Genomic DNA, 21,940 nt, shown 5'->3' on the forward strand with positions numbered 1-21,940 from the left:
GGACACAGCGCGTAATCCCGTGCCGGCGAGATATACGCCATCTTGCCCGCCCGGGTAGCCAATCACAGGGCAGGATTTGGTTAATCTTGCCCGCTCACGGAGCTCGCCATATAATAAACGTCATTTTTAACTGCTTTGTTAACTACCTGGGGGAACAGAATTCGGCCGAGAACTGGGGTTAGGGCTCACCGTAACCTGCGATCAGACTGGAGGGAGGGAGGGAGGGTATGATCGCAGATTAGGCTCATTATGTCCGGCACATGCCACCAAAGAACGATTGATCAAGTCCACAGACAAGGACGAAAGCTTTTAAAAATTTTAACAGGGTTTTTTCCTAGAGGTACACAGCTCAAACTCGTCAAATTGGACTATTGACTGAATTTCTCTTCATATATGAAACGGTCGTTGTTTTGTCGAAAATTCGGATTTGGTAACCGTGCCCACAGCATTTCAAGGTGAAAACGCACCGATTTCGTACACCATTACAAACGAGATTTCAGTGCCACTCGACCGCCTGACACAGCTCAACCAGCTAAAACAATTTCCCACTCCAGATACTTTGGAGAGGCTGGGCACCTGCTATATATTAAATGGAAGTGTTGGTTCAAACCAATCCTTGGGACAGATGTTCTTGAAACAAGTAAAACTAACGTTAAGTATTTTCGCGTTACAAAGGATGTTGAGCGTCGAAGCTAACACGGCTCTTGTTCGTAATAAAGAAGTGACCGCTATTTTTTTCTGTTTCTCACTATGAATTACCGCCAATCGTAACACTGCCCCCTCTATACAAAACCGACACCGCCGTAGCAATAAGTACAAGCTCATTTCAAATCCACGAAAACTAAGCAGGAGAGCCATTCAGCCTTTAGATGTATATATTCTTTAAAATAACATCTTTTTACAACAATAAGTCAGGAGTGAATTTATTGTTGAGCGAGAGCTACACATAGCTTCTCAGTTCACGTTCGATTGGAATTGGAATTTACAAAACAGTTATATACTTAGCTCTTATTAACCGAACTGGAGGTCTGTATGGGAGAATCTTGACCGAGGTCGGGAGTAAAGACCGAACGCAGTGAGGTCTGTGCACACAACCGAGGTCAAGATTCTCACATACAGACCGACTAAGCTCGGTTGATAAGATGTTTATTATATGGCAAACAAGAAAAAATTAATTCGTTTAATGTTAACTGGTTTGTACTAGCTGACATTTTGCTTGCGAACGGCGATGAGCTGAACTTACTTCTGCCAAAGTTTGCTCGTCCTCTTTACTTTTTTTCTTCATCAGCCTTGGCACTTCCACAATATGTATATTTTCTGGAACCAATATTTTGGAAGAAAATAGTCAATATTTTTGTATTTAGTTTGCAACTTTTTCACGGCAAAACGTAATCGGTCGAGATGTCGGTCTAGATGGGAAAATCTAGACCGCGGTCAATATCGATTTCAGCCAATCAGATTCGCGAATTCGGTAGTTCCCAGTCCTTGTGAGACACAGCCATATAATAAACTAGTATATAAACTTTAACCAATAACAAAATAACATTCTAATCGATAGCTTCTCTTTAAATATTAAAGAGAAAAACTCTGGATGGTATAAAATTTCTTTTAAACACTAATTTTGGCCCGTTATTATAAAATTTTTCTATTTTCCATCACGGTATCTATCATTGACTAAAAGAGAAAATTTTTACTTGAATTAAGTAGAGCGGTTTCAACCGAGTATCGAAATCAAAATCGATGTTATCACTTTGGCCAATCACAAAGGATGCAGACAATCCAGTAAACCAATCAAAACGCGAAGAAAATACATGGACCCGCGGCGAAGAGCGGGAAAACGCGTGCGAACGAGTTCTGATTGGATGAAAAAGTGGCGCCAGATTTTTTTGGCCAATCAACGTACGTCGTAATACAAAACCAAAGCAAGGGCGAATTAGTTTTGATACCCAAGTGAAAACCGCTCTATGGTCAACAACTACATTTATGGAACTACATATATCTCCGCAAGACAATGAGTCGCATCTCTTTCCACCGAACAACTTTCGGTGCCTTCGTCTATGAAGTTTCCGTTCCTCTTAAAGCATTCATTTTTAAGCGACAAAACGATGACATTTTTGAAGGCTCAACTTTCGCTTGACTGTAGAAGAAAGAAGGGAAACCTCTGGGACTAAGGTACATTTCGGTCTTATTGATTAAAAAACACTATTTCCCAAAAAATTGTTCGAAATAGCCCAAGAATATAATATTTTCGATACTATTACGTAGACTAGTTTAATTGGGGGAATATCTTTTCTTCCACTGGCGACAAAGCATCTTGTTACTCCGTTGCTTTTCCAGTGTAATATCCCTGGGGTGTACACAGCCCCAGGGGTTACAAGGTAGTGGCATGCCATTCATCTCCCGCGCCAAGCAACAAAGCATGTTCCTGGGAAATCGCGGCGAGTTCCTTTAGCCATTCTTCCAAGACCACGATACAGTAAACAGCGTTTTTCGCAGTCTTTGGGTTTTTCCTCTTAAACGTGTTCTTCGACAAAGATTTTCTGGGCGAATTCTGGGGACTGGCGAGTTTTTGAATTGTCCCCGGTTTCGGGAAGTTCTCCGCGCTTACATCGGCGGTGCTTCCGAACTTCGGGCTTAGCGAGTTCAAACTCTCCCACGACTCACTCAGCGACAAACTTGAGCTCGTGCTCGCACTAGCGTTACTACCTCGTCTCTCTTGACTGGCTTTGACCAATTTCGGACTCATGGGAGGGTCAAGAGACTGTTTGCGCAGAATAGCACCCCCCTTGACAAAACTTTTGGGGGCAGGCCCGTCTTGAAGCAAGCGAACGCTACTCAAGAGCGAGGAATCCGTTTTTTGTCGCAGCAGCTTGTGAGCCGTGGTGGGGCTTCGCGGCTCGGAGTGTTTGGCTATTTTCTGCGGTTGTTGCACGTCTGCAACAACGCTTTGTATACTTACACGGCTCTTTTCCTCGCGGAGAATCAAGTTCTTTCTTGCTCGACGCAGTAACTTGTCGAGTCCGTCGACTTGATCCACAATGTTCTCTACCTTGATTTTCACTGAGCTCAGGATCTGAGTGAAGAATAATAAAATAACAGTTAGATTCAGTGCGGAGTCCGGTGATAAATTCTATCTGAGAATAATTTTTTGACTTGGAAATCAATGCGGGTAGCTCATATGGTTAGTGCGTTAGACTGCAAGTAAAGGTCACTTTGTTGTTCACTTCTCTTGCTGACAGTGCCCTCTTTACTCTCGAGAATAAACAGGTCGGAGTACTATGAGCATCCCATACAGCGACATGTCAGCAGGAATAATGCCCTGGCTTATTTAGCCTCTTTCGCAGATGTTCTTTGGGCTCGTCACGTAACCTTCTTCTTTACAAACAAAGGGAAAGAAATGTGCTGGGCTTTTTTTGTTCGTGGAGAAGAAAGAATGTGTGACGAACCCAAAGAGCGTCTGCGAAGGAGGTTATGGCTTCTTAAGCCAGTCTCCCTCTTGCAACGTGCCCTGTGCGTAACACAAAGCTTAAGGTCATTCATCACATTTGCATTGCGCATCCTTACTGTGCATAATTTATGGCGTCATTAGCGCGCTCGTGCACGCGCACATTGAAAACATGACGGATTTGCCTTGATATTGAGCTCTGTCAGTTGAAAAATGGCTCTAGCTCACCAACGAGCACGGGCACCCCAATCTTTTTTGCAGTCATTGTAATCAACTAATCATAAGCTTTGCGTGAGAAAAGATTGATCTAATTTCTATTGCTGAAAATTGAGTAAATAAGAAAAATAGCAGATACACTGTGGTCTTTTCTATTTGGCAGTCGGTAACCACGTCAAGAAATTTGGTTCAAATTTTTAATCAAGGATTTAGCTTTCTGTCTGAATCAAACTTAAAATGTTTATTTGTGTCTGACACAATGTACTGACTGTAGTTTAATGCGTGTTCTTATGAGTCTGGGCTCGCAAAGATTTTACAATTACTGGGAATGCGTTTTTATAATAAGCATTAAATAATGCCAAAATGGGGCATTTTCAACGCCTCACTGCTCCTTAATGAGCATGGGCACCCCCCTTTTTTATTTCAAAATTGAAGTTATCATATGACAAATATTCAGTGGACAAAGTTTGAACAAAAATCTATTGTCACTTTTATTTCAGAGGAATTACCTTAAGTTCATAAGAATGTAATCCTAAGCAAAAAAAAAAATGATAAAATCAACCTCAATGGGACAGTTCGTTTTTTAAAAAAAACAACAACTTTCAGGTTTCTTTTCTCAGTAAGCGTAACAACATAGAGAAGAATGTGAAACACCAACAGGAAACATTTCAATCAAAACAAACAACTGAGACACAGGTTACTTACCTGAAACAACGAGCGTACTCCTGGCTTAAGAACCATGTTATAATTGAGAAGGAAGGAACGTAGAAGCGGTTGAGGATACAACGCCAGCCTCGACGCTACCCCGGTCAGAATCAAGTTCACATAAAAAGAGTTCTGCGGCATTCGCTCGATTTTTTGAAACAGCGTCACTAAAAACGGTCCTAAATCAGGTTTACTCTGCTTCTGTTCATACTCCGTCGCTGATTTGGATCGCTTTACCGGAGCGCGACCATCCTCTGGCCCAAGGGATCTCCGGTTGGGAATGTCGCCATTGGTAACGGGTGCTGACAAGTTGGAGAGCGACCGTTCACGTTCTACCGAGGAGGGGTCCGGTGGGACTGGGTTTTGTCCGTCGTAGGGAGCGGACCAACACGTGCACTTCATCTGGCAAGCTTTTAATAAGCCACGCGCGTCCGCGAGGTACTCCATGTAATCCGCACAGACGTCGGCATAAAGATCGCTCAGGAGCGGTGACCGATAAAACACCAACTCGCTGGATGTCTGCAGGTCAATCTTCATTGGGGTGTTGGCGCTAGCGTTTAAATTCTCGGTGGAAGAGGAAAGCGAAGAGGATTCACTGGAGCAGCAAGCGGGAATAAGCGACAGAAATTTGAAAGCGCTTTTGCTGTAAAGATCCACCTCCTTGATAGTTCTCTTCTGGCTGCTTAGAATATGATTACAAGGAAGGAGGTATCTGTGGATTTGATTGATGGCATGGGGTCAAGGAAAGAAAGCTAGACATTCTATACACTCTAGTTAATTCAGAAACAAGAAAAAGTCATGGTATTGCACTTGTGCAGTCAACACTTTTGTTAAAGATTGTTCATTTATAACTCTCTCTATCAAAATCACTTTAAGAATTTGCCAAATTTTACAGCCACTTGCCCCTCTCCTAGGGAGTAGTTGGCTCATAAACAAATGAACTTTCTTTCGTTTGAGGACGGAATTTTGCATGTATGCTATTTTCTGTGTATTCCTTGAACACCAGTTTCTTACACTTCCTAACTACGAACTATAACTTGCTTTGCTTTGTTTCTCTTTTTCAACTTTTGTTTTTCGTTTTAGCCTTATTTAGAACGAAATATTTTTCATTCGGACGAATTTGGTGATGGAGAACAAAAGGTACAATTGTCAATATTAAAATTAATTTGAGACAAGTTTAATGGTTGAGGTTAAAAAGGGAAGGCATTTGACATGTGCTGCAATTGCTTTTTTGTTACTCAGGAAAAGTGTGATGATAAGATTTCAATAAAATGGCATGCTACATTTCCTAGTCCTGTAAATAACTCACTTGAGCACCAAGCTATACAAGACGTCCTCACAATTCAGATCCAGAAGAGTGTAAAACAAACCCAGTGACACAACAGCAAGCTAAAACAGCAATACAAAAAGGAGACGTCATAAGATCAAACATAATAAGGGCTGGTTTTCACTAGCGATGCATTGGGAACTAACAAAAAGCACAGAGCGATGTGATCTAGTGAACATCAACAGCAATGGAGTCAGAATCAGGATACCGATTCCAGGGGTATAGCGACAATGTAAGCGCATACACGTGTACATGCACACCTCTGGAATAAAATATTTCTTGACGACACCGAACATCGGGCAATAAACCTTTAGTTAATTTTTGCATGTCTTTGGTTTACCAAATTTATTTTGATCAAAAGTTTATGGGCAAAAAGTATCTTTAATTATTGAATTGGCTTGTTTGTCAGTCTCCAGTCTATCCTGTTAAATCTGCTATCAATAATCAATTGTCATCATTAAGGTTCACATCTAAACAACGTGATTTACTAAATACTCAACGATTTCCATCTTTTGATTTATAAGACTATTCTCTGGAAAACATGGGGAATGATATTTCTGAGGCCCTTAGAATATAAGTTTCCTGAGAGTGGCATACCCCCCCCCCCCCCCCCATTCCTTCCAGGAGCTTCACCTTTTGGCATGCGATTAACCTTCTCTTTGGTGCATACTCCATGAAAAATGCATGCTAAGAACATGAATTCTGCTCTAAGTTGTTGGAGTTAGCATTGGAAATTTATAGCATTGTGATTGGTTGGTCATTCCACGTCTGCTTCCAACTCTGACAATCTAGTTTTCATTGGATCACAAGTGACAGAGTGGCAGAAGAAAATGGAAACATTCTTGTTTTTTGACTCTGATTTCATCAACCTTGTAACTCAGCTTACAACTTTGATTTTTGATTTTCACTAGGTCATAAGTGCTCTCACAACTCCGACTCCAGCTCCATTGCTAGTGAAAACCAGCCTTAAATGTACTACAACTTACACAGCAAGTGGTACAACAAGTGTCTCTCAACACAGCATAACAGTTTCTTTAAAAATCAACAACAGACAACAATTTTAGGGTGGCAAAAGAAAAGATTCTCAGTAAAAGCAGTTCCCATATTTGAACTCATCTTGTAAGAAACAACTCAAGAATAGGAGCCTGGGGTTACCCAACCTGAGTCCCTGACCAACATCTGCCCCAGACTTGTCCTAGTACGTAGCATTATTATATGGGTAGCTCCATGAGCAGGCAAGATGAACCAAATGCTTTGTTGCAATACGCTACCCAAGCAGGAAAGATGGTGCTATCTTGCCTGCTCCAGATTACCTGCTGTGCCCCGCAAGAAAGTCATATAATAAATCTTTTATTGACCAAGCTTGTTCTGTCAAGATGGCTAGATATTGGCCTCATTCTGTTTTTTTGCAAGTTTATGGACCTCACTTCTGTCTTTAAAGTGCACCTAACCCCAAAATTTTTTTTTCGCTAAAACGAATCTAGACTTTATTCGAAGCATTTGGGCGAAGAAATTTTTGAATTTGGTTGAATCCTCGATTTTCTATGCCCTTTCAAAGTCGCGCTTGAAGGTTTCACGACCGCGTTTTAGGGAGTCTGGGGCGGCGGTACCTGATGACGTCTACCCAGGAACCAAACACAATGGCGCCTCAGTCAACTCTCTGTATTTGCTCGAGAAAATGGAACACAAAACTAATCGTTCCGATGTATTTTGGGACTAAAACGTCCAAGTTTTGTCTCAGAATCATTTCTTTTTCGTCACTGGAGTCAGAGTTAAGTTTCGATTCGGAAGACTCCGAAATAAACTTCGATCGAGCACGTTCGACAACTGTGAACTCACTGCTTAGAGCTTCGAGAGCAATTTACAATATTTCAAGCGACGACGGGGAAGACTTCTTTGCGGACGAGTTGCTTGTATATTAGGAATGGAAAGCTAGATACGAAGTGGAGGAGCAGGCAAACGAAAAGCAGGAAAGAAAACTCAAGGACTGCTTTGGATGGTAATTTCGTCAACTAAACATAAGATTCCCACGCGTGTTTATAGCCCGTTTACATTTGTCCTTAGCGAGAATGTATTTTATCAAGGTGTGATTGTTCTGTTAAATCCAGCTTGTGTTTTACTTTCAGTTGAATGCTTCATGTTTATAAGAGCGACGTACGTGTCGCAGTTTTCGAGACTTGATGACCTCCAAAACATTGGCTTCGATCGATTGAAAATCGTATTGTTTGGACCTGTATTTTTGAAGCTGCGGGAAGCCAGGCGGAAGGAAACATTTCATACAATTACCGATTTCACATTGTCACACGTTTTAAGTCGTAACTCCAAATAACCAATGTAAATTGTTCTCAAAGTTTGCAGCGAAATTCGTCGGATAAGCGAAAAGGATGTGTTCCCTAAGCGGTCCGCACATGTTACGCGGTCATATTTTCGACGCTATATCACAGAATCTTTGTCGCACTGCTGATTTCCAAACCTTCGAAAAACTCTGTGAGTCTACCAATTTTGTTGTCATGTAATTCTAAAGGATTAATCTTCGACTTTCATCTAAATCGAAAGAGAAATAAGTGTTGGTTAGCGGCGTACAGTTGCGATCTATTTACATATCAGTATAACGCTTCTTGATCATGATCGGATCACACAACTTTGTATGTTATAAATACTGCGGGATTGGAAGGGTTGCGGGTTGTAGGTAGTATTTCTACAAATTGCTGGTTAGCTTTAAGCAGAAAATTTATGAAAATAGCGTTCGAAAGTCTGCGGAACAAATTCCAGTGAGAGTTCTTCAATGGTTCTCACAGATTCAGTTCGCTTGTTTCGGTTCGACAAAATCAACCATCGTTTACGTCTTTGTTGCACCATTAGCCGATCATCGTCAGTTAATTGTACAGTATATCTTTCTTTAAATCTGGAATATTGCTGCAACAGCCGATAGCACCTCTGGAAGGCGTTTCTGCGCACTTTTCGAATGTGTATTGCACCATCCTGAAGGAAATGAGAGGACGTGAGATATCCAACCTTCCTGGGTAGACGTCACAAGAGCCGCTAGACCCATTCTCCTCAAACTCGGTCGTGAAACAAAATGGCGGTGTTTTGGAGCTATTTTCGAGATTTCGTCGGGGCACAGAAAATCGAGGATTTAACGGAATCCAAAAATTTTTTCGCAGAACTATTTCAAATAACAAGGAGATTCGTTTTAGCGAAAAAAAATTTTTGGGGTTAGGTGCACTTTAAACACACAGAAAAAGAACTTGGCCAATATCCAGCCATCTTTACCTCACACTTGGTTAATAACCCATACTTCATTCACAACCTTTGAATCAAAACATTAACAATTTGAACCACACCGTTTCCCAGACTACTTACCTGTGATTCATGTGAGATTCTTGACACAAGCAAGTCCAGAATGGGAGTGCCATCTGATCGCTCCACCATAATGAACTCCAGAAACACTTTCATCAAGTTAGCATCAGTAATGCTGCGTAGGAAAAGATCCAGGTAGGACGTGGCAGCAATTAAGGCTTCAGTGGAGCTCTGCACAGAAGAAAAATAAAGTCACATTCTGATAGATAATGAAAGATGGTATATATTTTAAGCTCAGTGATTGAATAAAATTAATGACAAAAAAATGTTCATACATGTATGTATGTCAAGAGCATAGGAAAGAGAAAAATTTGAGCCACCAACAGGAGTCAAACCCATGACCTCTAGGTTACTAGTTGGGTGTTCAACTAATGCTTATTTCTGTGTTCCATTGCTTTTTTGGCAACATTTCCCGAAGAGTGAAAAACAAATTGACATTTTCTTTTTCAGCAATGAAAAACCAAAACTGAACTGCAAATGTTTTTCTTTTTCATTTTCTGATTTCCAAAAATAAAAATGACTGAACCAGAGATCTGCACATTACCTACCTGACTTAGTGATGATGCCATAACTGACACAAGAAATCCGTGATAGATAAGATCCAGCAGCTTGAACTGAACTTGAGGATGGGCAATCTGAATTATGATGAAGTGGAGTGTAACACTGACCGAGTTAAAATACAGTTACATGTAAATTCATTGCTAACTGACGAGCTTGGGAAAGATGCCTACAGAGTGGTGGAGCTGAGCGAGATATGAGCCTCAAGCAGAACACGCAGGTATCCAGCTAAAGGGAGGGAGGTGAGGGAGCAAAAGCATATTGCAAGCAGGAATGACACTCAAAGCAAACTGTATGTTCTTACACAGCCAGTAAGTAAAACATCTAAGCCCTACAAAACTCAATATATGAAACCCAATAGGGCAAGGTTGCCTACATCAAACAGCAGCTTATAAGCCCTTCATTTATAAGCTCCCACCCCCCAGTTATAGGCCAATCAACTTATTGGTAAACAAATTATTACTTCCGGTTATAAATGCCCACTCCCCACCCCCCCCCCCCCCCCTCCAAGATATAAGCCCATCCAAAAACCCTAAGGGAGTTGTATAAGCCCACAGCTTTTAAGCAGCAGTTTACAGTAATAAGTTTGAAATAAGCTTAAGTAAGTTAATTCTTTTACTTCAAGGAAGAGAATCTCTGGGAGAATGTAGATTTTAACCCTTTCCAAAGGAGGGCGTATCCCTATTTCCCACTTTCAAGCGATTGCAGCAACTTCTACAAATCGCCCACTGTTTCTGAATTTCTGGATCCCATGACAGAGTTACGTACCTGAACAACATTGTTACAGAACTCCAGTGATGTCAGAAAGGACACCAGTTCAGGAAATGTTGCCCAGAGTCCCCTCTCCAAGGAATACCAGTCCTCTGATGGTATATCCAGAGAGGTTGGCAGATCAGAATACAACGCACTTAGTCCTGTTGCCAACACCTGAAATGTTACAAAATGGGAACAATATACATTAGCAACACTGCAGATTTCAACCAGTTGAAATCTTAAAGCTGATCCTCCCATGTGGAAAAGTTTTAATATTTAGTTCTTATTAACTGAGCTGGATGTCTGTATGGGAGAATCTTGACCGAGGTCGTGAGTACAGACCGAACACAGTGAGGTCTGTACACAAGACCAAGGTCAAGATTCTTCCATACAGACCGACTTAGCTCGGTTAATAAGATGTTTATTATATGGCAAAGAAGAAAACTTTAATTCGTTTAATGTACCTGGTTTGCTAACATTTTGCTTGCGAACGGCGATGAGCTTAACTTAAACCTGCCGAAATTTGCTCATCCCCTTCACTTTTTTTTTTTTTTGTCATCAGGCTTTTTGGCACTTCCATAAATGATTGAGAAGAAAATAAAAGGAAATGGGAACATTTTTGTATTTTAGTTTGCTACTTTTTCAACGTAAAATGAAACCGGTCTAGATGTCAGTCTAGATGGGAAAATGTAGACCGTGGTCAATATTGATTTCAGCCAATCAAATTCGTGAATTCGGTAGTTCCCAGTCCTTGTGAGACACAGCCATATAATAACAGGCATTAGAAAAAAACTGAGATACTACACACGTACTTATTGGTTGATAGGTGTGTCTAGATGAGAGTATGCAAACACGGTTGTAACATTTTAGATTCGTGCATATTCTTGAGAAATATTCTATAAAAGCAATGACTAGAGTGGTTAGATAAGGCTCTGTCATGTTGACAGAAACTCATCTAAACACTTGGGGGGTTGGGAGAATATTTCTCAGAAGTTACCTGACTGCATCTCGGGTTTGCATATCACTGTCTCAAATTCTCTGAAACCTTGTTGTGTCTAGATGAGGCTATGTAAACATGGAAAAAGTGCTCTAATGTTTAAACAGTGGATGGAATCACAGCCATTGGGTGTGCACAGTCCTGATCAAAACCACGGCAGTTGCTTGTTCAGGAAATGCAGCCCAGATACAATATTTGTATATTTGAATAACAAAAAATTGTCGTAAGGCTATCTCAAGCTGGATTTTAATGCAAAATGAAAATGTCAGTCACGTGAATCTAACTGCTCTTGCTACACTGTCACCAAATAGTATTCATAAAAGCCCTCGATAGGCAAAACATGAATAAGAGTTTTCTTTTTCTATAAACTACTTGAGAGACAAGATAAAAGAACCACAAAAAATCCACTCTATGGTTCACCTTCCAGCTACACGACACTTCTCTCATTTATTTTGGCACTTCTTTCATTTATTTTTACCAGCTGTCAACGCCACTATGACTCAATAGTAGTAAATTCAAATTCGATGTTAAATCCAAAAATTTGCATACATCGGGATTGGGGGCATCAAAAATTGCCAAGAATTTCAAATGTACAGACTTAACAGTGAGGAACGAATTCGAGATGAAATTACTCGGTAAACACGACACCATGACCTCAAGAAACGTCAACAAAAAAAATATAAAAGATCACGATCAAATAATAAAACATTCAATGCTCCTTCCAAGTTGCAACCTTGCATCGACTCCCTGCTGACTGTAGGGAGTATTAGTTACTAGATAACCTGAATTTTCTGCATGAAATATAGTCTTTGTTTCAGTGAACAATGTCTGGAAGTAATTGTAACCAAATATGAAAGGGAAAGACTACATTTAGCTTGAACAAATTCTTTAAAACCGAAATGTAAACCATCTGAAGGCCAAGTCAATAAAAATAAACAAAGCTGACATGGTCAAAACGATAATAATGTCGCGCCAAAGTTTGAAAGATATCTACCGTGACATAAGGATTACAGCAGCTGAAAACATTTCATTATATTACACTAACTACAAACGATGTGGTAACACAAAAATATTACTTACGGGACAAAAGTCTGTCTCTTCGGCGATGTACGTGCCCAGTCTAGTGTCGACAGATGAAAGTGCCATGCATAGCAACATTGCATCGCGAGCCCAGATTCCCACATTTCCCTCTCGGTGGACAAAAGGAATGAGCAGTGAAAACACTGATAGTTTGGCAATCTGGGTGTGATGATGATTATCCAAGAAGAACAGATCTAGCAGGGCAATATCCCGGTTCACACTCACGCAAAGGCCTTTCAGGACAGCCACGAAATGTTCCTCCATATCTGAAGAGATGTTGTTGACGCAGGAGTGCAAAAGATAAAGCAAAGGTTTCCAAACTTGCTCGTAAATAAGCAAAGGCGCTCTGCCTTTTTCTATGAGGTTCCTAAATAACCTAAGCTGTTCCCTCTTCATGTCTTTGACGCAAGTTTTGTTCGACGCGCTCCAGGTGAAGACCCTTTGAAAAACATGTTCGTCCAGAACGTATTGTAAACACGGTCCCGGATCGCCGTCCTTTTCGTCGACTAAAACAGAAACAATTTCATTTAAATAAGACACTAAAATATTGCATCGCTCATGGTGTCCAATAGTTTTCTCGTCCAGAGCTATTATGGCCTTTGCGTTATTCCAATGTACGTCAACTAGTCTCAGGTCATCTGAGGCCCCTTCCACAAAACCATCGTCTAACTGCTTCTTGTCAGCGTCTGAGCTCGGCGATTGAAGAGGGGACAAAGACGCAAGTTTCTTTAGTAAGCTCATGACAAAATGGTAGTTCCAAAAGCCCCATAAGGTACTTGTTCACCGGGACAACTGTTACTACTCATGTAAGCATCATCCGCCTTCCGCCATCTTGAATTCAACACGGTGCACGACAATCGACAGGTTGATTGACAACAACGCAATTGTAAGCCAATCACACGCGATGCAGTGTATGCAAAGTCCGTTTCATCAGCATGGACCTTTCTGTAAATTTCTTCAAGCTGGTATTTACTTCCCACAGGGAAATAGTTTTACAGCAGCTAATTTTGGTCATTTTTTTGCGGATATGAAATTATTTGACTTACGACTTCACTGCTGTAAAACAACAAAAAGGTCTATTTCTGGCAAATTACGTAATACAAAACACAAAACTGTCGCTGTTTTGTTTTTTCCCATGATTTTCAAAATGATATCAAAATTGAATCGGCCGGCAGGGAAAACCAGAGTTTTAAGTCTCGATTTCAGTGAAGAAGGACTTGGAGGATAAGAGAGCATCAATTTCTTCTTCACCCCCTCTACGACTGAGGGGATAATCGTACGTTGCCCAATCGGAAATCCTAATTTTACAGTAACGAGCACAACAAACGCAAAGTATCTTAGCTAGTATTCCTTCCAACCGCAGAAACAGAGCAATTTTAACATGAAAATGAGCCCAGCTACAGTAGGTAGTTCAGCACAAAAACGAACGTTTCCGAACGTTTTCAAGGACAACAGAATCAATTGCTGTAAGTTCCTGAGAGGGGGGAGACTCTGAATCAGTAGATAACCTTGCACCAGACCTAGAGACTTCCCGCCAGGTTTTGTGCCTCAACAGACAACAGGCCATGATCATTCGTGATTTGCTAAATTTGTCTGACTTCTTGATTCTTTGACGGTGCCAGAGAATATTGCAAGGAGAATTTAATAACAAAGAAGATGAGGAACAGGACCGCAGTCTTGATTTACAATAATGTAGAAATAAAAATATTTCTACCTTCTACCTATAATCATTGTTCTTAGCTTTTAAAATCAAGCCAAAAAAGAAGGAAATTTTTTTGATTTTAATTTTAATTTTATTGTCAAAAATAGAAAAATAAAAAAAACAATTCTTTCATATTGGAGAAACAGGTACAAGTTTAGTATTTCAAAAATAAGACTCAAGAACCTTCATTATTCTGCTAGATTTCTCTTGAGTGACACAAGTTTGTTTTTCAAGACTTCTATATCTGTTATGAGCGTAGAATATTTACTATCGTCCAATGACTCAGCCGAACTTTCTCTCGTGGGACAATTTTTTTCATCTTCAAGTTCGTGCGAGGTACCCTCGTCTACTTCTATCACTGATATGTCGTTGGAGCTTTCCCCAGAACAGCAATGTCTTCGTTTGTTCAAATCAAGTTCTTGTTCTGCGTCCGTTTTCAGTACATCTCGTAGTTTGAACATCAGGGTCTTGATTTCCTCGAGGTCTCCACCAACAGTTTTGAAAGTGTCTTGTAACAACGTCAACTGACTGTACATGGTAAATTCATTTTCCACGTGGTTGTGGCCAGCAGATTCGTCGCTAATTTCTTCCATTTCTTGGGGTAAGGAATCAAAGCTTAGCTCTCCACTTTTATAAAGGTTATCTTCCAAAGTAAGACCGCTCCCTGACGACTGGTCAAAATCATGTTGCTCCCACATTTCTTCCGAAGCAGATTCGTGATCAAGTGACATCATAATATCTGGAATTCTTCCACAGGTTTTTAAACGGCTTATTTTTCTCTTTATAATTCACAAATGCAGGCTTCTTGCAACAAGAAAAAAGTTTAACTATGGAAAACGACGTAACAATGACTACCACGTCACGAGGAATCTACCGCGCGAGCTCACCCCAATCAGGGTTCCTAACCGCGCGCTTTCTACGTTTTGGAAACTGTAATGCATGTGCGTTTTGCTCCTTATTGAACGCGAGTTTCAGGAATATACTTCACATGAAATAAGAGCTTAGTAAGTGTGAAGTTGATTGGCTATATAGCTAGGCGTAATCGTACAGTATCTCCGGCTGGAAAAGACGGAAAACGAAATTTAAAATACAAAACACCCGGATGACCCTGTATGTACGCAGTGTTGCCCAGTCCCTGTACGGCTTTCTCCCAGCTGACCTTCACGGTCAATTGATTTCAGAGACGTATTCAAGACGAACGGAACTTTTCGCCTCGGACCACGTGACCCGAAAAGGATTGACTGAGGCGAAATATCAAGGCCTAGTACTAGGCAATACGTAGTGCACATCTTCATACCAACGCAGTTAATAGAAACGCTGTTCACCAGAACTTTTATTTAGTAAACAAGTCATGGTATGAGCATGCTCAGCACACTCAGTTACTGACTCTGAAGGCTTTCTTTCAAAATTGTAATTATAAAGGAGCTATGTCACGGTTTGCGCATCTTAAAAAGTTCAGCCTAAATTTTTCAAGTTCTTCGTTTGTAATCCGTGTTAGTCTTCTCCATCCCTAACCATCCTTGTTCCTTTATTTATCTTAGTAAACTACTATTTTCAGGTTTACTTCAATTTAGAGAAAATTTTGTACGTGGCCAAAATACCGTGACTGAGCTCCTCTAAAATATCTCACGCAGTAGGAAGCTCCAAGTACAGTGGATCAGCCTCATGACATCAGAAGTATTATGTTACAACAGACCACCAAAACAAAGCGGCTAAGAACAGAACCTAGATATGCAACTCTAAAGTGCAACAGAATTGGTTAAAATGGAAATTGAAAACTGTAATGTAGAAAGTTTGATAATGAAAATATGTGACAAAGATTCTTTTTCATTTTGAAACTTCAGCGAAAAGGCTTAGTTTAGAACAACAAAGGTCTCCAATTTACAACAGTACCATGTTGGCTGAAGCCTATTCCATAACCCCTGAAAATGGCCGTTTTCATACTAGAGGACGCATTATCCGTCCAGAAGGATAATACGTCCTCGCCGTTTTTATACTAAAGACGCATTATCCGTCTGGACGAACTTGGACAAACATTTGTAGTTCGTCTAGTTATTCTTCTATAGTATAAAGACGGGCACAAGACGTATTATGCATCTAGACGAACTATACTTCAAAATTCGTCTTGAAGGACGCACTAGGAGAGAGAGTTTATCTAAACGCATAATACGTCTCATGACCGTCTTTATACTAGAGACGAATAATCAGACCAACTATAAATGTTTGCCCAAGTTCGTCCAGACGGATAATGCGTCTTTAGTATAAACACGGCCAATATCGTTACTTTCTCATCTCATGGAAGGTCTTTGGCAATTCTGACGGAATGGGGGAGGGGGAACTCAAAAAGCAAGATTTTAAAAGAAAATATGAAGCTGAACCGGAATTCCAGGGGGGAGGGTAATACCCAAAAAACCATCCATGAGGTGGTATATTTTCTGGAACAGCACATTGTATGTAGTCTCTAGATCTCACTAGAAAAAAAAAAGCTTAGGACTGTGCTACGTTTTTGCACATCCTTTCAGTCATCTGCTAGAATAAAACAAGGAGTCTGATAAAAAGACTGGATACCACTCAACACAACGTTCTTCTCATGTCAAGTACGATAGGGAATTAAAAGGTTACGGTAATCCTTCTAATAGTCGTATTGAAAAAAAAAACAGTTGCAGAAACAGTCCCTGATTGGAGTTAACATGAACAGTAATGGCATCCACAGTACACGTTGGGCAATTTTGCAAGATTTTCTTGCTTTGCAAAGATTCCTCAAGACCACCAGTTCCACAAGCAATTCAATTTGTAGCATGCAGCAGTGAACAAGAACATTATGTCACCATAAGTTCCTTCAGTAGGCTCATTGTGGTTCAGATGTAACCATACTTCCAAATTCTAATTTGACGCCACTTCTTCAACCCGTCAAATGTTTCTTTCCAGTTATCAGCGTTTCTTTGACTTGCGTTTGTTGTCACTATCTGACTCCTCTGAGCTGCTGCTACTATTGGAGCTGCTGCTGCCACTGGAAGAACTGCTGCTGTCATCGGACGAGTCACTGTCATCGGATGTTGAAGACTCATCAGAATCAGAATCAGATTCATCACTTTCATCACTGCTGCTTTTAATAATAACAATAATGAGGTTTAGAAAAAAGCCCAAAGATATGCGCACTGATTGGTTTAAAATCCTGTTTCTATGACTCGACTGAAACACAGAACTAGCATAGTGATGATGCAAACAAAGAAAAATATTATTTACATTTTGATGATCAAAGTAAACAAGTTGTTTTCTTTCTGAAAAACGATGTAGAAACACTCGCCTGTCAGCTCGTATTCCCACAGCATTTCTCGTTCTCCCAATCTTCCGCTCGTGCTTCTCTATAACTCTATAGAAATACGTAACATGGTTTCTATTTCTTATAGATGATTTCCAGTCCGTACTGTACAGTCTCAGCAGCCTAATGTTTATAAAAATTACAAGTCCTCACTCGATGGAATGTGAATCTATGTTATTCATTACGAACCACATAACAAATCTTTAAGGCTTTCCAAATTCTTTTTCCAACAGCTTCATTGATTTTTACAGCTGCAAAGTTGTTTCATCAAGTGATGTGAGAAAGAACCAAGCAAAAAGCTCAGCATCCATAATGGTGGTTGTTTTAAAACTTTGAATTTACTTCATGTAAGTAGTTGAAAAATGTTTACATTTTGTGATGCTATATATACATGAAACAAAATAAAAAAAACGCAAACAAACTCTCAAGAGTGCGCAGTACAGACTGGAAATCATCTTTAAGTAAACTATAGAAAAAAAAAAGTACAGTGATTTACGATAAGTTAATAATGTGAAACCTGCACATTTATTCAAATGCTGACATCTCTTTGAATGCAATAATTATCTAACAAAACTTCCCTCATCGTTCGAAAATGAAATCTTTGGGGCCTGAAATACAAATCTGCCTGGGAGAACTGGAATTTATTCATGAACCATCGTTTACTTATCGAGAAAATACCATAAACACAGGCTCTGCAATGTCAAGCTTGAAATGAGTTCTGATGTCTGTGTATCTAATAAAGAAAATACAATTCACAATACCTTTTCTCTGACGTCTTTTTCTCCTTGTCAAGAGCCTCACTAAGAATAACGTATCAAATTTTCATTTATTAACAACAGGATCACATCCAACAATAATCTAAAGGACTCATCATCAAATCTGTGACGCTGTGGTATTAACATCATAACATTGTCAAAGTATCCACAAGGCAATAGCTAGTGGATCTGTAGACTACTTTGACAATGTTATGTTGACTTTCATTGTCAATAACAGGACAGACGCATGAAAAACTGATGTCGATTTGTTTTGTTTTTTTTTTTGCAATATCAACATCGAATAAATTACAAATTCATGTGTCTCTGCTTAATGACAATAAAAATTAGCCAATGAGTTTGCGAAAAATTTCTGCAGTTATTGTAAAAATAAAACCTAAAGTTCAGCTTCCTTTTAATTTACTAAAGGAGAAAGCACATTCCAAACTGAAAGTTCGATTTGTAATACATCAAGGACATATATTACTGAATATATTTGAAGGCGCGATCTTGGCTGAAAACTGGTGAATTTTAAGGTCACCTGTTAGTTGTATCAGTGTTCTCACTGGCAGACTTCATCAACTTTATTTTCTTCTTAATGACTGCCGTCCGTGAATCCCTTTGCAAGTATTTTCGTTTGTTGTTGCATTCATAAGTCCAGTGACCTATTTGAAGACACTTTTGGCATCGTTGATTTCCAGCCTGTTCTTGTCTAAGAAAACGAAAAAATAGCAAGGATTAAGATTTAAGTTGTATAGTATAAAATTTTAACAGAATAACTAGGTAAGCCAAAGGTTTCAGTTAAGTTACTCACCTTTTCTTGTTGAGAATGTACGCTCTTGCTACGGAAGCCATCTTGATTCTACCAGTTGTGCCCAGACTTCTATCGGAAATGCTTTGCCGTTTTGCCGCAGGCTCAGATATGTCATGTAGTGACGTCATCGATTTGAAGCAATAAATGCAGTTTTATGGAAATAAATAACCTACTAGCTAAAGAGAGCAAGGAAAATTTAACTGGAAAAATGGTCAATTCCGCGTTCGAACCTGGGGCCACCTAACCACCTTAATTTCCGTAGTCATCCTCCTCCACCCCATCCCACTGGTTGGGATGATGATCTATCGCAAGTTACCCAATGGAGAGAAGCACAGTGTTAGTGTCTCCGATTTCATAGAAGTCCGGCTTCCATTATGTGCTACCGCAAGGGAACAGGCAAACATGTCTGTTTCGGCTGCAAGGTATAGTAGCTTGACAGCATGTAAAGTGTTGGCCTGATTCTGGGCGTTTCTCTGATTTGTAACAAAAAAAACAGAACTGGAGAAGTTTAGCAAACCGTCACGTACGGCCCAGCTGCGTACTTCACGGGCCTGTCACGCAGTGCGTGCGCCAAAACCGTCACGCGCACGTGTCCTACCACTCTTTTGACCGTCGCCTCATGGTCGTTTGAATGTCACGAGTTTTAGCAACACTCTGACCTACTCTGTGTTTTGTTAGAAGGATGGTTGTTGAATTGCTGACAGAGGCAACCAAGTTTAAGTTTTGTTTAAATGACTGGCAATCTTCAAAGAGAGGGTAGTTGATTTCTTCTCTTGATTGATAATGCGCGAGGGGTCCATAGGCCCAGCCCTTTGCATCCACGAGGGCTACTGCCTCTCAAGAAGGTGAGTTTTCTTTTTTTTTTAATTGACCGCCGGTCGGAGGACAAGTTGCACATATGTACTGTAATGAAATTAACCCGAGGTCGAGGTCTCCTCAATGCTTACGGGGTCCGTTCAAAGATACAAAAGAAAAGCACACAAAAACAAACGAAAACAACAAGGACCAATATTTTCACACAATGAACCTGAGTGTTAAATAAAGTGTTTGGTCCATAAGAGATTTATCACACGACTAAAAGTGTTTTTAAAAAAATCAAACGATCGCCGCTTCAGTGAAGCCTGTGGTTGTGAGGGACTTCTTAGCTTTTACTCACGTCTGTTATTCAAAAAGAAAAATCTAAAAACAAAGAGTTGGAAGAAAAAGACTCCGAAACAGAACTTACTATCGAAACTTCAAGGTATTCAGTTGGGCCAGCTGTGATATTGGTTACCTGGATATTGCCCACGTTCATTTTTATTTGTCTTTTTTGCATTTTTATGGAAATCGAAGGCCTAGCTAATATGCCCATTATGGCCATAAAAAGGCAAAATTACTCAATTAAGTTAGTTCAGAGGGTTTCTGTAAACAATTTTAGTAGCTTTTAGTCCTTAACCCCTATTAACTATTTCAGAACACAAACGACAGTTGAATAAGCCCGCTATTTCGAACTCTAAGGCGAAACGAACAAAAGTTCGAAATAGCCGATAGTAAATGGTCGTAAATGACTGAAGGGCAAATCCAAGGGAAATAGGTTTGAGATCAAAATAACAGGAAATCGGAATTAGTGAGATCGAATTAACGGAATCCAACTGTACGTGATTATATTTTACGTATTTCAGTCACATCTGACCCCAAACTCGATACCTAACATGACCTCTAAAATTAGTACCTCATCTCTGGTACATAACTTCTGCTAGCTACAAAACAACTAGAAAACAACAAAAAAGCTTCAGGTAACTAGGAATGGCTTTAATTTATACTAACATTTGAGAAGGGCCTCAAAAATTGTTTGTTTCATTGAAACTGCAAACTCTATGAAGAGCGATTTTGCTGACATCAAGCACTGTTTGCATTTTTCCGTCGACGTACCATGTTTTTCTGATTTACAGAAGGTCATATAAGCATACCGTACTTTGAGCAGAGAATTAGGTGCCATGCTAAATGATACGATCACTGACTCCAAAACATTTAAAGAACTTCTAAAACTTTGCAATTGGGGAGATCTTTTGGTTCTTTTGGTGTAACATTGAAGGAGAAATTTCTCGGTGGCAAAAGCACTGAGCTCTTAGTCATTCTCTGTAAAATTTTGAGTTTTTAAACCCGAGTCGCACCAAACGTATTCAATACATCAGGCTCAAATTCCTTGGGACAGTTAATCGTGCTATGCCCTTTCAATATTCGGCAGAGATATTCAGATGTTTTTGTAACTTGATCAGAAACTAAAGCGCTTACGCTAATAAGGAAATTCCAAATATTGTAAACAAAGATTCCCCTACATATTCAAGGGCAGAGATCCAAAGATTCCCAGTTTTAGACCAGAATGATCAAAATGTATACCCTATTCCAGACCAAAAGGGCCCAAGAACCACACTCCTCGGCGGGAACATAACTAGGTAGCTTCAAATAAGATAAACAATCTGAATGCAAAATGGTCACATCCCGGGAGGGGGGGGGGGGGGGGAACTCCCAGAAAAATTTGGTGGGGTTGTGCGGCCCGCTTCCCACCTTACCCAATTTATGACGAAAATTTCCGATTCTCCGTACCCTATTTATGACCAGACCCAAAATTCGATGCCCTGTTTATGACCGTTGCGGCTGACACAGTTGCCCTAAACATTATTTTTGTAGGGCTTTTGTTTATGGTCTTATCGATAATGATGAAAGAGTAGCTTCTTCTTAAAAACATACCCAATTCAAGACTAGAGTGCTAAAACCATACCCTATTTAAGACCAGAATGGCCAAATGGATACCTTATTTATGACCAAAACGGCTGAAAACCCATACCCTTTGTGGCCTCACATACCTATATAGCCTATACAAAGAAGTAGCCCAGCCTCCGGGGGTCATATTCAGTTGGTTCATTTCT

At 40.0% G+C, this 21,940-nt stretch overlaps 3 protein-coding genes across 4 annotated transcripts; all 3 read right to left on the bottom strand.

The window, feature by feature from the left end:
* Nucleotides 1-857: 857 nt before the first annotated feature.
* LOC110049316 (FHIP family protein v1g243165-like) lies at nucleotides 858-13,308 on the bottom strand. Its single transcript, XM_020755109.2, has 7 exons — nucleotides 12,442-13,308; nucleotides 10,380-10,538; nucleotides 9,602-9,688; nucleotides 9,057-9,224; nucleotides 5,676-5,755; nucleotides 4,367-5,078; nucleotides 858-3,073 (listed from the first exon to the last, which is right to left on the bottom strand). Exons 1-7 carry the CDS (start codon nucleotides 13,180-13,182, stop codon nucleotides 2,372-2,374), a joined length of 2,649 nt encoding a protein of 882 aa, XP_020610768.2. The 5' UTR covers nucleotides 13,183-13,308; the 3' UTR covers nucleotides 858-2,371.
* A 799-nt stretch (nucleotides 13,309-14,107) lies between these two features.
* On the bottom strand, nucleotides 14,108-15,299 carry LOC110049317 (uncharacterized). Its single transcript, XM_020755110.2, has one exon. It carries the CDS (start codon nucleotides 14,875-14,877, stop codon nucleotides 14,332-14,334), a length of 546 nt encoding a protein of 181 aa, XP_020610769.2. The 5' UTR covers nucleotides 14,878-15,299; the 3' UTR covers nucleotides 14,108-14,331.
* A 149-nt stretch (nucleotides 15,300-15,448) lies between these two features.
* Nucleotides 15,449-19,523, bottom strand: LOC110049318 (uncharacterized). Of its 2 annotated transcripts, none has more exons than XM_020755112.2 (4): nucleotides 19,032-19,523; nucleotides 18,759-18,929; nucleotides 18,227-18,265; nucleotides 15,449-17,246 (listed from the first exon to the last, which is right to left on the bottom strand). In XM_020755112.2, the coding sequence occupies exons 1-4, from the start codon at nucleotides 19,157-19,159 to the stop codon at nucleotides 17,075-17,077; spliced, it is 510 nt and encodes a 169-aa protein (XP_020610771.2). In that variant the 5' UTR covers nucleotides 19,160-19,523; the 3' UTR covers nucleotides 15,449-17,074. The 2 variants fall into 2 exon arrangements, with proteins under 2 accessions (XP_020610771.2, XP_020610770.2); XM_020755111.2 differs by having other exon boundaries at nucleotides 15,449-17,249.
* Between the last annotated feature and the right edge of the window lie 2,417 nt (nucleotides 19,524-21,940).

The sequence above is a fragment of the Orbicella faveolata genome, unplaced genomic scaffold (genome assembly GCF_042242905.1).
Source record: "Orbicella faveolata isolate gen_17 unplaced genomic scaffold, um_ofav_v1 contig_35, whole genome shotgun sequence".
Taxonomy (NCBI): Eukaryota; Metazoa; Cnidaria; class Anthozoa; order Scleractinia; family Merulinidae; genus Orbicella; species Orbicella faveolata.